Here is an 18664-nt window from a genome sequence, read left to right as displayed (position 1 = left end):
GTAAAACATTGTGGGGGCAAAATTGCTCCTTTTTATAGCCCTGTTAGTGCCTCCGGGGGCGCTAACTGGGCACAATGTTGTTTACACTCGGGGGAACAGCCTCCTGCAAATTGCCCCGGAGGTTTTGGGGGCACTGTCTTGGCAGCATCGCGCCCCGCGATTAGAGCTCCAGGCCAGTGCGTAACGGGCGATGAAATCATCACGGTGCGCGCCGACCCCTCACCATCCCACACTTACCCCTTTGTGCCTCGTGGGGGAAATTGCACCATGCGCCGCGAGGCTGGCACGGTGGATATCAACACCATCCGAGGCGCCCCTTAAAGGGATGGCCTTTAGCACCCCAGGCAGCCATCTTTATTTGCCAGCCGACAATTGCGTCGGCCTGACAATGGTAGCCCACGTGTCGACCGGGCTGCCACCATGTAGCCCGGCACCCGTCGCCGAGTCACAGGACTCGCCCCTTTGGGCATGGGCTGTAGAGCGGCCGGCGTGAGGCTGGTGGAGATCCGATAGAGTGAGAGGCTGGGGTGGAGAGAGAGAGAGACATGGGTGGGGGGTTCGGAGGGGAGAGAGTGAACTCGGGGAAGACGGATTACGTTCTTCCAACCCCCTACAAGGAACATTGTTGGAGTGGATGCTATCCAGAAGTCACGACACTGTCGCTATTCACTTCATACCCAATAAACCTGTTAACAATCCATACACAATTCCACATCTATGGTGGGAGGTGGGAAGGATGCACTTGCACTGGCGTAAGGCATTTCGGCTGGGGGAGGGATGTACTTGGACTTGGGTACGAGACTTTGGCTGGGGGTGGGATGTACTTTGATTGGGGTAAGGCACTTTGGCTGGGGGAGGGATGTACTTGGACTGGGGCACGGGACTTTGGCTGGCCCTTGCTGTCCTCCGGGGAGCTCTGTCCTCTGTCGTTTCAGGAAGTCAAAGTGGATAGAGTTACAATTTGCAAAGTCAGTGAAACCTTGGGATGGGTGGTTCCAGTGACACATTCCTGTGAAATTTCAGGGTGTGATTTATCCTCCAAAGGGACCAATCAGAAACAAAAGGTGGAGCATGTTGGCCATTTTGGCAGTACAAATAAACACTTCCTTAAAGTAAACAGGGCAAATTTTCCTTTTTTAGCACTCTCCGTTGTGAAGCCCTGCACTGAGAGCACTACAGATGAAAATTCATTATATTCATTAAGCAATGCAAATGATTGAATTTGAGGCTATTTTCATTATCTTAATTACATTAGAAACACTGCCAGATTGGTAGATGCAATGATCTGCAGTGCTCCTAGGTTAGGGAGGGGGAAATTATCCAACATTTCCACTCCTGGCCCCTATCAGCAAACCCTGCTAGAAATAGAAACGCACGGACGTCAACTCAAGATGGTTAGCGTATACCTGGGCAACATTTGAAGCTGAGCAAGTCCCTTCACATGCCTCTGAACAGTGCTTTGTTTTTATAAAGACCAAGGGATTATTTTGCACTGGCAAGTATATATTTCATCAACTAAAGGGACAAAGCTGCTACTGTGTACTGGGCGTGATGCATAAAGAAAAATCTTGGATTGGTTTAATATTGCACAGACCATCAAACAAGGATATTAACATTAGCAATGGAAACTATAAATAGGGGAAAGGCAGTTGGTCCCCTAGAGGGTGAGACTGGGGAATTAATAATGGGGAACAGGGAAATGGCGAGACATTGAACAAATATTTTGTATCGGTCATCACAGTAGAAGACACTAAAAACATCCCAATAGGGCATAATCAAGAGGCTATAAGGAAGGGAGGAACTTAATACAATCACTATCATTGAGGAAGTAGTATCTGTACTCTCTAAAATAATGGGACTAAAAGCGGACAAGTCCTGTGGACCTAATGGCTTGCATCCTAGGATCCTAAAAGAAGTGGCTGCTGAGATAGTGGATGCATTGGTTGTAATCTACCAAAATTCTCTGGATTCTGGGGAGGTCCCGGTAGATTGGAAAACTGCAAATGTAACACCCCTATTTTTTTTTTAAAAAAGGAGGCAGACAAAAAGCAGAAAACTGTAGACCGGTTAGTCTTAACATCTGCCGTTGAGATAATTCTAGAGTCCTTTTATTAAGGAAGCAGTAGCAGGACATTTGGAAAAGCATCATTCAATCAAGCAGAGTCATCATGGTTTTATGAAAGGGAAATCATGTTTGACAAATTTGCTGGAGTTCTTTGAGGATGTAACGAGCAGGGTGGATAAGGGGGAACCAGTGGATGTGGTGTATTTGGATTTCCAGAAGGCATTCGATAAGGTGCCATAGAAAAGGTTACTGCACAAGGTAAAAGTTCACGGGGTTGGGGGTAATATATTAGCATGGATAGAGGATTGGTTAACTAACAAAAAACAGAGTCGGGATAAACGGGTCATTTTCCAGTTGGCAAACAGTAACTCATGGGATTCCGCAGGGATCAGCGCTGGGTCCTCAACTATTTACAATCTATATTAATGTTTAGATGAAGAGACCGAGTGTAATGTAGCCAAGTTTGCTGATGATACAAAGATGGGTGAGGAAGCAAATTGTGAGGAGGGGACACAAAATCTGCAAAGGGATATAGACAGGCTAAGTGAGTGGGCAAAAACTTGGCAGATGGAGTATAATGTAGGAATATGTGAGGTTATCCACTTTGGCAGTAAAAATAGAAAAGATTATAATTTAAATGGAGAAAAATTACAAAGTGCTTCAGTACAGAGGGACCTGGGAGTCCTTGTGCATGAAACACAAAAAGTTAGTATGCAGCTACAGCAAGTAATCAGGAAGGCAAATGGAATGTTGGCCTTTATTGCAAGGGGGATAGAGTATAAAAGCAGAGAAGTCCTACTACAACTGTACAGGGTATTGGTGAGGCCACACCTGGAGTACTGCATACAGTTTTGGTCTCCATTTTTAAGGAAGGATATATTTGCATTGGAGGCTGTTCAGAGAAGGTTCACTAGGGAGAAGAGTTACTTTGTCTTTGGTAGAAGTAGCAGTCTTTCTTAATTTGTGTTAATCAGAAGAATACTTTTATTTCCTCTATTATTCTTTAGATGTGGAGGTTAGAAGCTAAAGTTTGAGCTAAGATTGTTAATTGATAGCAAGTTGTACGAGATCAAGAAAGGTGAGAGGGAAGCCAGCTCAGAAATCGTCACCCGGGTGTAAAATGAGTTCAGTCAGAACCAAAGATAACTCACAAAACTCCTGACCTCCTCCTTACCTGATGTGATGCCCGAGCAGTGTAAACCCCATGGACAACCTGGTAAAGTGCTAGGTTCAGCTCAAAATTCTTCTAACGGACTGTTAACAAGGTCATAATGACCTAAATTGTCTCCCCACCGCTGCGTGTCGGGTCTGTTCAGTGTTGTCAGACTCGACATCTAGGAAAATAGTGTGATGGCGGATTGACAGCAGGGTCCCGACCCACTGTCAATCATTTAAAATTTAACAACTGACTCGCCACCCATCCCAGCCGCTGAGCGCCGGCAACATTCCGGCCATAGACTTGAGATATTTGATAGACAGCCTATTCACAGCTGTTAACTTGTCAGCTATCTCAAGAATTACTCTTAAAGTAATCTCATCAATTTATAACCTCAGATTCTGGTCACTGCTATAGTTACTACGCAGCATCCGTTAGTGTTGATTTACAGTGATATATAGTCAGTGTAACTTTGTTTCGTTAAGTAGCTTTGTCCATTAATGATTTTCTACTCAACTGCTAAGTAACTCTCATCACATTTATGTGTCTCTGTTAAGTGTTTATGTACCCAACTTTAAATTTTGATTTCTAAACAATAAATAATGTTTAGTACATGATTTGTAGTGGGGCTTCTTCCTTTATGATTTGGTTAGAAAAATGTAATTCACTTACTCAGCAGCTTGAGGGTAACTTAATCGAGGGTTATTAAATTAAATCCATTTTGATCTGTAATAAATAGTTTAAGACGTTTCAGCTTGCTGAGTCAGGCATCATTGATCCCTGGACCTAAGTTGTGAGGTAAAACTTCAGACGGTTCCTTAGTAAGGAGTTAAAGCAGGGAATTAGGATTTGTGTGGTTCCTCGATGTATATTTGTCAGGTCACCGAATCTCATGCTTTCTTACACCAATACCCTCAAGTCTTTAGCTGTTCCATGTTTCCTTTCTCCTGCAACCTGTAGGCTTTTGAATTCCGAGCTATCATGTAATCATTACTTCCTGATTTATTTAAACTTTTAGAGCTAGAAATTCGCCGACCTTGCAACTGTTTTTTTGGCACTATTTCGCTATTTTTGGCCAGCGGGAAATTCAGAAACGTCTTGCGCTGGCAGTTTTTAAGTACCGCTGGGGAGCAAACCGCCTCCATGCAAGACTCAAAATATCGCTTTCGCCAAAAATTTGGCTCAGCTGCACCCGTATTTAGTGCAAACAATACCAGCAGGTAAATATCTGCATTGCAGCCCTTGGAGCAGCGGTAGGTATGAAGACCTGCAAAAAAGGTAAGTTAAAGTTTTATTTTTTATTTCTTTTTCAGCGATTCGATAGTTAAGTGTCTTGTGTGAATGTTTGTTTTTTTTTTTGTTTTTTGCAATTGATTTTTGGTGTTTTCCCACCTCCCCAGGCCTCTCTCGTAGCGATATCAGTCTTGGAGTAAAGTTGTAGATAATTTGTGGTTAGCGCCATGAATCCTCGTACAACGCCAATTTTTACTGCTGTGCAAAGTGAAGCTTGAATTTTAGGCCTCGTAGCGGTAGCAAAGTGAAAGTGGTATTTTTGGCGCAAAAATACTGTTTTCGCCAAAAAAAACTAATTTCTAGCCCCTTTGGCGGTGCTCTGCACTGTGGGCTTTTGACACTTCAATTAGGTTTTACATTTTTTTAAATTCAGAAACCAATTTTAAATTTTGCTCTGTAGGAACCTAAGCTCCGCTGGTCAGACCGGCCGCCAGTTGATGCGCAACTCCCGTGGGTTAATTGATTCTCTCATGTCTCATACTCAAGCATGCATTGATGCAAACGAAGCTGATGAAAAGGTAAGTAATGTTAATTAATCTAGATTGGCTGATGATTATGTTGATAAAGATGCATATGTATATTTTATCACTGAATTATGAACATAGGAATATTGGAACAGTAGTAGGCCATTCAGTCCCTGGAGCCTGTTCCGCCATTCAATGAGATCATGGCTGATCTGCGACCTAATTCCACATACCTGCCTTTGGCCCATATCCCTTAATACTTTCGGTTAACAAAATGCTATCACTCTCAGATTTGAAATTAGCAATTGATCTAGCATCAATAGCCGTTTGCAGAAGCAAGTTCCAAACTTCCACCCTTTGTGTGTAGAAGTGTTTCCTAATTTCACTCCTGAAAGGTCTGGCCTATAATTTTTAACTATCCCCCTAGTCCTAGAATCCCCAACCAGTGGAAATAGTTTATATCTATCTACCCTCTCTGTTCCCCTTAATATCTTGAAAACTTTGATCAGATCACTCCTTAACCATCTAAATTCTAGGGAATACACCCCTAATTTGTGTAATTCCTCCTCTTAACCTAACCCTGCACTCCCTCCAAGGCAAATATATCCTTCCTAAGGTGTGGTGCCCAGAACTGCTCACTGTACACCAAGTGTGGTCTAACCAGGGCTTTGTATACGTGCATCATAACTTCTACCCCCTGTATTCTAGTCCTCTAGATATAAAAGCCAGCATTCCATTAGCCTTTTTGATTACTTTTTCTACCTGTACATGCCATTTTAACGATCTATGTAACTGGATTCCTAAGTCTCTTTGGATATCCACTGTTTTTAGTTTTTCACCATTTAGGAAGTACCCTGTTCTATCCTTTTTAGGTCCAAAGTGGATGACCTCACATTTGCCTACATTGAAATCAAATTGCCACGGTTTTCCCCATTCACTTAATCTGTCGATATTTCTTTGTAATTTTATGCTTTCATCTACAATGCCACCTATCTTTGTGTCATCGGCAAATTTAGATATTATGGCTTTCTATGCCATTAACTAAGTCATTAATAAATACTGTGAATAGTAGAGTCCCCAGTACAGATCACTGCGGGACGCCACTAGTCACATCTTGCCAATTTGAGTACCTACCCATCATCCCTATTGCCTGTCTTCTGCCACTCAGCCAATATCCGAACCAGATCAATAATTTGCCCTCAATTCCGTGGGCTTCTACCTCAGTTAACACACACTCATGTGGGAATTTATCAAATGCCTTCTGAAAGTCCATATAAATAACATCAGTAGACATTCCCCTTTCCACTACTTTAGTCACCTCCTTAAAATATTCAGTCAGGTTTGTCAGGCATAACCTATCTCTCACAAATCCAAATATAGGACAACCGAATAACAGAACTATTAAGTTGTTCAGCTCCATTCCAAAAGCTGTGTGTACTTGTGTGAAATAATCAAATTATGCTTTCTGATTGATTTTATGGGCTTCCTCGGTTGTCATCCCATTTACAGGAAACAAGGTGCTACACTTTGGAGAAACATGGCATGTTGTTTTTCTTGCCATTAGGAAACTACATGCTCTCCAACTCTCCATTTAATTAATCTATAAAGCTGTGCTAAGGCTCAAAACAGGACAAAAAAACAGAGGCCTATTTTTAATATCTGTAATAGTATCAAATGCATCTTTAATTTTGAAATGGCTTGAAAATATGTTCCAATGTGAGTAATTCTAACAAGGAGCCTACTGCTTACTTTGACTGTGCTCAGTCACTAGCATATAAGTTGTAATAAGAGAGAACGAGTCAACGTTTAAAGAAAAATTGACATCATGAGAGAGTAGTATATTTTTTTATAATACGTTACTGAGTACTCATATAGGAATGTATGTTTCCTTTCGTAAATTAATATAATGTCTCAATTAACTGAAACTTTACATGATAGTTTAAAAAAAATTAGGGATACACGCCTGAGATTGAGCCTGGCACACATGATTGAAACAGATCATGCAAACCTTTACAAAGCATCTAACTGTCCTGCACAAGACTTGGAAATGTTTGATTCTGATGCTGTGAGCCTGAAATGTGAAGTACCCTATTCCCTGGCATTAATGACCATCATCTTAATTAGCACAATACTTTAAGAAAACAATATTTTGCTTATGTTTGTCCAAAATCCTTTGCCATCAGCAAAATTAAGCAATAGTCAATTCCCTAAATATGTAAGTAATTATTTTTCATCATCAGTGAGTTAGACTTTGCTTGTCTTCCTTCCCTCACAGTAAAAATAGGCCAAATATCATTTAACACACAAAAGCAGTTGTGACAAAGGGTCATCGACCGGAAACGTTAACTCTGTTTCTCTCTCCACAGATGCTGCATGATCAGCTGAGTATTTCCAGTATTTTCTGGTTTTTAACATTTAACACACAATGGGATTTAATGTCCTCTAGTTGTATAATGTTTAACGCATTTGCATAAAATTTCTTTGTATACTAAATCCGGTTATTGACTACCTTAACACAGTACGCAGAGTAATTTAATTCAAACATGTTAACTGATGCACTACCTCCATATTACTTGAAAGTTAACACAAGAACAGGAGTAGGCCAGTCAGCACGTTGAGCCTGTTCCGTCATTCAGTTAGATTATGGCTGATCTGTACCTCAACTCAAATTACCCGCCTTTGATCCATATCTCTTGATTCCCTTACTGAATAAAAATATGTCGATCTCAGCCTTGAAAATTGTAATTGACCCAGCATCCACGGCTTTGTGAGGGGAGAGAATTCCACATTGCTGTTACCTTTGTGTGAAAAGATGTTTCCTGATTTCATTCCTTAATGGCCTAGCTTTAATTTTAAAATTGTACCCCCTTGTTCGGATTCCCCATCAGAGGAAGTAGCTGATTTTATCGACATCATCGGAACCTTTTGTCATTTTAAACACTGCAATTAGGTCACCACTCCAGCTTCTAAACTCAAAGGGGAGGAGCAAATTTACTTAAAAAGAAAGTCTTGGATTTACATAGCGCCTTTCATGACCACTGGACATCTTAAAACGCTTTATAGCCAATGAAGTACTTTTGGAGTGCAATGATTGCGACTCAAAGACTCACTTTACAGGACTATGTTTGAGGGCTTGGTTCTTGATGAATTTTCACGTGCAGTTAATTATCCTAGTTCTTGAATAGTCTCAAATACCCTTCAGCTTGAGAAACATGACCGTATAATACCTTATATTTGGATATAATTTATTAGTGAAATATTTTAGCCACCTTTTGGTGACTCACTTATATTATTAAAAGGTAACAAGCATAAACACCAAAGAAGTATTTTATGCTTGTATTAACTCTGTTGTACCTTTTATTTCTACCAGTCTGTTGAAAACTGTGTCTGCATCCTACACAACCTCTCGTACCACTTGGATTCAGAAATGCCAATCGCGTTCACCCGCAGTAATGAGAATGAAAGTGTGCAGAGCCGAAATAAAACAAAGAGGTCCTCTCTGGGCTGTTTCAGCCCTGCAAATGACCATTTTGATGTGGTAACTATACCTATGATTTCTATCACTTTCATGATGTTCTAATAAAGTCTGATCTGCTTTGAGGCCTCAAGACATAAGTTGTCCATCTTTTGAATTTCACAAATCCTTTTCAATATGGTAATCTAAACCCATAGCAAAATAAATACCTGGGGCGATTTTGCTTTTCTTCTTTTAGCAAGTTTCCTCCGAAAACTAGAAGCTTAAGAAAAGGAGTAGGCCATTCCGCCCCTCGAGGCTGTTCCTCCATTCAGTTAGATCCTGTCTGATCTGTATCTTAATTCTATTTACCTGTCTTGGTTCCATATCCCTTAATAACCTTGCTTAACAAAAATCTATTAACCTCTGTTTTGAAATTTTCAATTGACCTAGCCTCAACATCTTTTTGGGCCGAGAGTTCCAGAATGCCACTAACATTGGTGTGAAAAAGTACTTCATGACAACATCCCTCAATGGCCTAACTTTAATTTTAAGCTTATGCCCCCTTGTTATGGACTCCTCCACCAGAGGAAATTGTTTCTTTCCATCTACCCTATCAAATCCTTCAATCATCTTAAACACCTCAGTTAGATCATCCCTGAATCCTCTGTACTCCAAGGAATACACGCCTAATCTATGGAACACCGAACACTAAAATGCTGTCTATGCCTTTGCTAAAAGGTAAAGAGAAGCTGCTATGGAATATTCAGTGGTTCAGACTGCTGCTGAGAACTTTCCCAGTGGCAATTCCTATCATTTAAAAAAAATAATGGTAGTCCAACGCTTCACCAAGACACCAGGGGGCTGAAATTGCCCTTGTTTATAACCCTGTTAGCACCTGCAGGGGACACTAATGGGGCACAATGATGTTTTCGCCTGGGTGAGGGGGGTGGTTGCACCTCGCGGGAAATTGCCCCGTAGATTTGGGGGAGCGATGTGCCGGTAGCACCGTACCCCGCAATTTGTGCCCCGGGTTGGTGCACACCCAGTGACGACGTCATCATCGTGCGGCTGACCCCTTACCGCCCCACGCCGACCCCTTTGCACCCCATGGGGGAAGTTGCCCAGCTGGCGGGGCCCCCCTTAAAGGGGAGGCCTTTTGCACTGTGGGCCGCCATGTATTTTTGTTGGCCGACTCTTCCGTCGGCCCGACAGTGGCGGCCTTCGCGTCGACGTTATGGGTGCTGGACTGCTGGCCCGGTCGTTTGCCTCCCTGGTGGCCCAGTGGTGGCCACCAAAGGGCCTGCAGAATCTGCAGTGGCCCTCCCCTTTAAATGAAGGGGAGTGGCATTGTAGCGCGTTAGCGCCACGCAGAGCATTTGCATAGCGTTGTGCTCCGGAGCATGGCGTGGCCTCCTGAGCACGGCGTTGCACTCAGTGCCGAGCTCCCGCCCCAGGAGCGCCCCTCCAAGGACACAGAGCGCCGGAGAATGCAAACAGTTACAATATGAATAATACCAGCTGTCTTTAGTTTTTCCCTGGCTGTGATGCTTATTTATGTCCGACATGAGGAGGGCGGGCCTTCTGGCCCAGCACAGAAGTTTACCGTCCCCGATCGCGGGGCAATTTCGGCACCAGTTGATTTGGATTTAATTTTTCCCATGTACTAATCATTAAAAGGTGAATTCCTGATGAAAATAGCTTCTGTTAATGTGGCGTTTTTGTTAAACTGGAATCTTCTCCTTGGTGTTGAAAAGAAATGACTACACAGTAGAATCTCAGTGATGTGCAATCATCTATCTGCCAGAAGGTTCACAGGACAGAGCCTTATTTGACATGTGTCTTTGTGGCACAATCCACGAAAAACCATTTTCCTCATGTCTGACATAAATAAGCATCACAGCCAGGGAAATACTAAAGTCAGCTGGTATTATTTATATTGTTCCTGACTTCATTCTGATGACTAGGGTATTACTGTGCCTTGGGTATAAGAGTGCAATTTCAGGACAGTAGATTACCTGCCAATTTCAATTATCCACCAGATGTCCCCTCTGCTATGGAAAAAGTGGAGGATCCATTGTATTTGAATTGATAGACATTGGCAAAGAGATAGATGGAAATTTATAATGGGCATTTATAACCCAATATTTCAGGGACACACTTTATAGCCATTGCCCCAACCATCACGATTGTCTGCAGGGTGCAAAGATGAGGATGGACTGAAACTTGGAGTATATATGATGCATTTTATTAATATTGGGTTCAATCTGGGATGGAATTAAACCACAAGCTGTCCGTGATCAGGAAGAACTCATGATAGGAATCCAATATGGATGGAACTTTGGAAAACTTTGATTCGAAATTCATTTGGCTTTCTCTCATTTTTAGAGAAAACTATTACCATTGGTGAAAGAAGAAATCTAGATGAGAATACAGGTCCTTAAAATAGTAGTAAGATAATAGTTAATGTAACTATTTTCTTGAAATATCCATATTTTTGTCTGAACTTACACTATTTAAGTAATTTTACTGTTCATTTCAATAAGAGCATCAACAACAGGCCACAGAAATGGGTCTGCTTTTCACCCATCTTGCCAGCAGCCAGTATTGGGTTTTTACTAAACTTCAACATTACATATCTTACTCCTGGTATTTAGTTTGCAGATATGTGCTATAGCATAGATGCATTTAAGGAGAAGCTAGATATGCACATGAGGGAGAAAGGAATATTCTCATTATAAACTAACTATGTTCATATTTGATGTTCCCTTCAAGCAGAGCTCACCAGTTTTTAAATGAAAAAAAACGTGTATGCATGGTATATTGAATGATCCTTAAAGGGGCCGCGCATCCAAAAAAACATTAAAGGGAACATTGGCAGCTTCATTATAAATGTGAACAATATAAACGTGTCACATTGTAATTACATCCTCCTGCCAGTGGCGACGCTGTAGCACGTACCCCGGCAGGTGGCTTTAGCAACAGGATGAAAGTTTTACATTCACGGAACTCCTTTTTTGTTGACTTTACTCACCCAAAACCAATGCTGAAACATTTAATTATAATTTATTTAGTTTCATGTAACATTTTTATCATTGATTGGTTTGAATCTCTTTCCCAATTCCAATACTACGTAACTATTTTGCAGAAATGCTTGTCATATTGCGACCTCACAATAGAAAGAAAATAGGGGGTCATTTTCACTTTCGGTGTGGGCGGTAAACTATTGATTGCGGATTGGCTTTCTGTTGTGCGGCCCATCTTTTCGTTTCCATTGGCTTTAATGGAATTGATACTCCTCAGGACAGCCAATCCATAACCACGAGTATGCCGTCCCTGCCGAAAGTGAAAAACGGCCCTTAAATAGAAACATAGAAACATAGAAAATAGGTGCAGGAGCAGGCCATTCAGCCCTTCTAGCCTGCACCGCCATTCAATGAGTTCATGGCTGAACATGAAACTTCAGTACCCCCTTCCTGCTACAGGTTGATCCGGCACCCTCAGGACCTGGCCTGTGCCGAATGAGGGATTTTGCTGGATGAGGAGAGGTCATCGGTCCAAGGAGGGTGGTGGTGGGGAGGCGGCCTATGGTGGGAGCGGGGGGAAGGAGGTCGCCCAAGGTTGGGGGCGCGGGGAGGAGGTCGGTGGCCCGAGCGGGCCCCGAGAAGTGTCTGCCCATTCGGCAGCCGGGAATGATGCCGGACGAGGAGTGGTGCCGGATAAGAGATGTTCAACCTATATTGACCTTTTTATAATTAGAGGTATTTTCTTTTCCTTCCACAGCCAGACATGCCTCTCCCTCAAGAGGATGACAATCCCAAAGGTGTTGACCGTCTTTTGCATTCGAAAGCAATCAAAATGTATACAGCTCTTTTGAGTAAATCCAAGTCTGATGCAACATTGGAAGCGAGTGCTGGAGCTCTGCAGAACCTGACTGCTGGCAACAAAATGGTATGAACTCTTTGGATGGAAGGAAGAGGAAGGCCTCTTTTCAGATGAACTAGCAAAACATTGTTGTTTAACATAAAAAAGGGTTGGTGTAATGCTTTGGGCTATTATGTTGTCTGTTCATCTCTGGAATCAAATCCAGACTGATCTGGGTGTCCTCTCTACGCTAACTAAGGATCCTGTGCAAAATCAGTCTGGGTAGAATTGGCCAAACCATTGAAAGCAAAAGTGATTCACGGAATGCATTTATTTAAATTTCTTTTGCAATAGAAAAAGAAACACATTTTCTATTTTAATATCAATTTTTAAAGCTTGGAGTTAATTTTCACTTTACTTAAATCATTGCCGCAGACTGGCATATGATCAACAGACATATCATCCTATTTTCACAGTTTTGGAAATATTTAATTCTTTTTTTTTCAAGTCATCATACCTGATGAGTTCAGCAATAGTAAATAAAGAAAAAGCACTTCCTCAGGTCACAAAGCTTCTCTCTTCAAGCAACTCGGAGGTACAGAAAACCGCAGTTTCATTGCTGAACAACATGTGCAGGCATAATAATCTCCAGGGACAATTGGGTAAGACATTTGCTTATAACACGCTCTCCCAAACAGGGCAATTGGGTACATATTCAATTGACTGTGCCTACCAAAACTGTGGCGTATAGGCAATGTTCAGCCAGAGGTAATACCAAGAGTCTTATATATTTCCATAAATGGAAATTAAAATAATTTAATGTGATTTTATGAATTATCTTCCAATTTTGCATGGCATCATTGTTCTATGATATGTTCTTACTAATTTCAATTGTAACAGTGACCAATATGTTTTAGAACCAACAAGAAAACAGGCCATATTAGACTTAGAGATGAGAAATGACAGTGGTATGGTAGTATAGTGGTTATGTTACTGGACAAGTAATCCAGAGGTCTGGACTAATGATCTGGGGACTGAGTTCAAATCCCACCACGGCAGCTGTGGTATTTCAATTCAGTTACATAAATGTAGAATAAAAAGCTAGGTTTATGAAAGTAACGGATTGTTGTAAGAGCCCATCTGGTTCACTAATGTCCTTTAGGGAAGGAAATCTGCTGTCCTTACCTGGTCTGGTCTATATGTGACTACAGACTACAGACACACATCAATGTGGTTGACTCTTAACTGCCTCTGAAATGGCCTGACAAACCTCACCTTCTCGAGGGGTGGGCAATAAATGCTGGCCTTGCCAGCAATGCCCACATCCTAGGAACGAATAATTAAAAAAGAACCAGAATTCATTAACAATTTGACAGTAAGTAAGGAAGCATCTTGTGAAAAGTAGTGCAGTTAAATTACTATGGTCAACAAATGAGGTATCAAGCTAAAATATTTACTTAAATCTTATCCCAAGGTGACTGGAATACAAAGGGGGAGTGTGTTATGCTTCAGTTGTACAGAACCTTGGTCAGACCCCAGTACTGCATTTTGTTTTGGGCATCGCACTTCAGAAAGGATTTATTGGTCTTGGAGGAGGTAGAGCACAGATTCAACAGAATCATATCGGGGCTTAAAAGGTTGAATTAAGAGGACAGGTTGCATACATTTGGCTTGTATTCTTTTTGAGTTTGGAATGCTATTGGGTGATCGAATCAAGATGTTTAAAATGATAAAGGGTTTTGATAGGGTAAATACAGTGAAACTATTTTCTCTGGTAGGGGAATCCAGAACCAGCAATGCCCACATCCTAGGAACGAATAATTAAAAAAGAACCAGAATTCATTAACAATTTGACAGTAAGTAAGGAAGCATCTTGTGAAAAGTAGTGCAGTTAAATTACTATGGTCAACAAATTAGGGCTAGGCCATTCAGAAGTGAAAGCCGGAAGTATTTTTACCCAAAGGTAGTGGAAATCGAGAACTCCCCAAAAGGCTGTGAATATGGGTCAAACTTTCAAGCAGAAGATAGATAGACTTTTGTTAGTTAAGGGTATCAAGGCATAGGGATCAAAGGCGGGTAAACGATGTTGACGTGTAGATCAGCCATGATAATAAATTGTGGATCAGCCTCGAGGGGATGAATGGCCTACTGTTCATATGCACTATGGACGATGACCTAGTTAATGTTCTTGAGAATAAACAGGGTACTGACAGTTTATTATGTTTCTCTGGAGATTCCGCTTGTCACCTCCCAAAGTTACAACAGGTGTGGGAGAGTCCCCGCAGAATCTCCAAGCCACTCTTACCATTTCATGCCTATAAATCTTGAAATGACACCATGCAAAGATAGTATATGACTGTTTAACTCATCAATAGAGTATTACATTCTTTTTTATTCATAAACAGGCCAACACCTTTTTTTTTAAAAGTGGAAAAAAGAATGTAATACAAACACAGAAAGCATTTGTATTCCAGTCTTTGCACAGTATCATTTCAAAGATAAGGGGGGGAGAAATGCGGTCGGGCCTCAGTTGGGGCAGTGTCCCGGGCACCGGCAAGTGGTTTCCGTCTGCTGCCGCAACATTCAACAGCTGGGCCCGGAGTTTGGAGCGGGACTCTAAGGGAGGCGTTGCGTTCCTCTTTTGGGGCGCTAGGCCGAGTGAGCATTAAGGGTCGGGTGGCAAACAAAAATCAATCTGGTGTCGCAACCAGGGGCGTTGCACACAGGCTCGCCACTTCCGGGTGGTAATGCCGGCGATACTGGCACTGATTGTCCCGGTGGGGCGCTGGAAGCTGGCCGCCCTGGCACAAGTGCTATTCGCTGCCATTGCTGCCCCTCCGGAGCGCTAAGAGGGGCAGCAGAAGACCAAAAATCCAGCCCATGAAGTTATTCTGGGGTAATACACTCACTATGTCCATGAGAAATTTACCCAGCTGTAAATCATGGATGGGGGCGTTTAAATACCACAACGTTCAGATGTTGGGAGAGCCAAGATTGTGATTTTAATATTCGTGTCAAAAAAGGAAAATGCTTAACCAATTTTTAATCCTTCTGTCAGCATCTCATGCATTGCCAGAGTTAGCACGACTTCTCCCTAATGGAGGCAGTAGCTCCAAGACTTCGGATGACACCATCACTTCTGCCTGTAACATTATGCGAAATCTGATGCCCAGTAATACGAGCGTGGCAAAAGCAGTACTACAGGGTTCGATGTTGAAAAATCTGATGGGCCTCAGTAGATCCAGGTAATTGTTCGATCTTTGTCAGAGATATTTTATCTATCAAAGCAACCAAGCTGTTTTTTTTAAATACAAAAGCAAAATACAGTGGATGCTGGAGATACAAAATAAAAACAGAAAATGTTGGAAATACTTAGTAGGTCAGGCAGCATCTGTAGCGGAAGAAACAAAGTTAATGTTTCAGGTTGATGATGTTTCATCAGGAGTTGTTAAACTCTTCATTATCCCATCATAATTTGAAGATGTTAGTGCTTCAATAAATGGGTTAATGCCTTTACTAAAATAGTAAAGAATCTCAAATGTGATGTGTTGGCTACCACAACATAATTTCAGTGGCTCGGCTACTGAAGTTAACTGAAAATCTTATTTTACAAAATACAAGTTGATTTATTATTCAGAAATTTAGAATCAACTTTGCGGTGCAGAAACATTCCATTTGACCCTTTGAATTCTCAGTTTTGTTCTTCACCTGGTCTAATCCTGCTGCATTAATTATGATGATTATTTTCAAAATCAGGCCAATTTGTCAGTATTTCGTCAAATCTAAATAAATGAGATTTAATCTCACATTAATCAGAAGTAAAGAAGTAGCTAACTCTACTATTGAATTCTGCAGGGCCTTCATGTGGCCATGAAAGTGTTTATAAAACAGAGCGCACAATAACGTCCCACAAACAGCAATGAGCTGATTGACCAGTTGACTTATTTTTGTTTGGTGTTGGTTGAGGGATAGATGTTGGCCAGGATACCTGGAGATCTCCCCTGCTCTTCAAATAGTGCCATGTCATTTTTTTACATCTAGCCAAGAGGACAGAAAGGATCTCAATTTATCATTTCATCCACAAAATAGTACCTTCTGACAACACAGCACTCCCTCAGTACTGCATTGAAGTGTCAGCCTAAATGTGCTCAAGTTTCTGGAGTGGAGTTTGAACCTACAACCTTCTTAAAAAAAAAAATGTCATATGCACTGTCTTATGCATTTGAAGGACTGCAACGTATGTATGTTTGCAGTCCGTGTGTGTGTGTGTGTGTGTGTATATAACTTCTGCAAAATGAAATTGTTTCACTTGCTAGAGTAAAATAACAACAGGTCGTGACCTGTTTTGTGGGCGGGGACTGCTTCAGACAAATAGACCTTTGTACCAGTGTAAAAAATCACATACTCCAGTATAAAGTGGTTATGGGCGTAACTCACTTGCATTTAAAATTCACTGAGCTTCAGCTCAAATTCATTTGTTTTCTCCCAGATATCATGCGGAAACTCCACGCATATATATTAGTATGATGTATTTGATCAAAATTATGTATATCTAAACAGTACTGTGCGTAGTTATATAATTATTTATATTCTCTATATATAATATATATATATAAAAAATTTTTTTTCATTTTTATAGTACTCATCCCTCAGCTGGCAAAGCTGCCTGTCTTTTCCTGCATGAAATGTGGGCACAGAAAGACTTGCACAGTTTCTTCAGAAGGGTATGTAATAAGTTTTTAACCATAGCTTGATTTATTTCTGAGGGGCTTCTTGTCTGTTAACAATTATGTATCTGATCGTTTGCTTTAAATGCCCTGAAATATCGCATATGTGCGCACACATGCACGGTGCATTTGGTAAGGCTTCCAATTTCAGAGGAAGCCAAAAGTCTATGGTTTTTTTTTAATTCATTCTCCGGGGACGTGGGTTTAACTGGCAAGGCCAACGTTTATTGCACATTCCTAGTTGCCCATGAGAGTGTGGTGGTGGGCCTCCTTCTTGAATGACTGCAGTTCATGTGGCGAAGCGGCTCATACAATGCTGGGAGCTCCAGGATTTTGACCCAATGACAATGCAGGAATGGCAATATATGTCCAAATCAAGATGATGATGTGACTTGGAGGCCATCTTGGCCATGATGATGTTCCCATGCGCCTGCTGCCCTTGTCCTTTTAATTGGTGGAGGTTGTGAGTTTGGAAGACTGAGATTGCTGGACATTTGTTAGGCACGGGCATCAAGGGATATGGAACAAAGGCGGGTAAATAGAGTTGAGCTTTTAATCAACCATGATCTAATTGAACGGCGGAACAGGCACTAGGGGCTAAATAGCTCACTCCTGCCCCATGTTCCTATGCTGTCTGAAGCCTGGGCAAGTTGCCACAGTGCATCCTGCAGTTGGTACACACTGGCCATGGTACGCCAGTGGTGAAGTGGGGTGGATGTTTCAGCTAGTGGATGAGGTGCTCATCAAGTGGACTATTTTGTCCTGGATATTGTCGAGCTTCTTGAGTGCTGTTACAGTTGCATCCATCCAAGCAAGTGGCGAGTATTCCAATACACTTCTGACTTGTGTCTTGTAGATGGTAGAGATGCTTTGAGGAATCAGAAGGTGAGACATTCACCACAGAAGATTGGTGGCTAAAGTGTAGTCCGGAATATACCATGAGGCTGTATTTTCAAGTAAAGAAAATGACTGCACTGGGGCACTGATGATTTAAAAAAAATATATATACTAGTTTTTTTTCTTTCTGGTACAGTTGCAGCGTCCAAAATCCGGAGTTCCTGAAATGTCCGAAATCCGGACTCCAGACCAATCGGTGGCGGGGTTATCCGGGATCCGTAAAATGTTCCGGAATCCGGACCTGCCGACCCTGCCGAACTAGGGGCTCCGCCACTGCCTGACCTTGGGCCTTGCCTCCACTCGCCTCGCCCCGCTCGTGGCTGCGGCCCTTAGCTCGGGGCCCTGCCACTGCTGGACCTCTGGCCTCGCCTTGCCGCCGCTCCCTTTACCCCACTCGCCGCGGCTGCTCTTACATCTCTTACCTCCTCACTGGCCCACCCCAACACCTCCCCTACGACGGGACCGACGGCCCGAACAGCTCCTCGGTGGTGCCCCACCCTTTTTGACGTTTCGAAATCCGGAAATATCCGAACCTGGGCTCGGGTGTTTCCGGATTCGTGACATCAGAAAGATGATCCAAAGTCCGGAAAAACACGGAATCCGGAACGGACTTGTTCCCGAGGGTTCTGGATTCTGAATGCTGCACCTGTACAGTGAAAAGCCTTTGGGTTTTGATTAACAATGGTGAAAAGCAAATCTTTCGAAACAAAAATGCACTAATGTGACAATATATTTCTGCGTTTT

At 42.1% G+C, this 18664-nt stretch overlaps 1 protein-coding gene across 1 annotated transcript in view; it reads left to right on the top strand.

Annotated features, from left to right (window-relative positions):
• The window catches only part of LOC139228225 (plakophilin-1-like), a 71935-nt gene that overhangs the window by 46914 nt on the left and 6357 nt on the right, over positions 1-18664 (top strand). Inside the window, exons 7-13 of the mRNA XM_070859402.1 lie at positions 4915-5032; positions 8349-8513; positions 9922-9939; positions 12222-12383; positions 12805-12958; positions 15355-15541; positions 16936-17020. Coding sequence (XP_070715503.1) covers positions 4915-5032; positions 8349-8513; positions 9922-9939; positions 12222-12383; positions 12805-12958; positions 15355-15541; positions 16936-17020 — 889 coding nt within the window. The remainder of the gene's footprint in view (positions 1-4914; positions 5033-8348; positions 8514-9921; positions 9940-12221; positions 12384-12804; positions 12959-15354; positions 15542-16935; positions 17021-18664) is intronic.

The sequence above is a fragment of the Pristiophorus japonicus genome, chromosome 17, assembly GCF_044704955.1.
Source record: "Pristiophorus japonicus isolate sPriJap1 chromosome 17, sPriJap1.hap1, whole genome shotgun sequence".
Classification (NCBI taxonomy): Eukaryota; Metazoa; Chordata; class Chondrichthyes; family Pristiophoridae; genus Pristiophorus; species Pristiophorus japonicus.
This window is presented reverse-complemented; position numbering and strand designations above follow the sequence as displayed.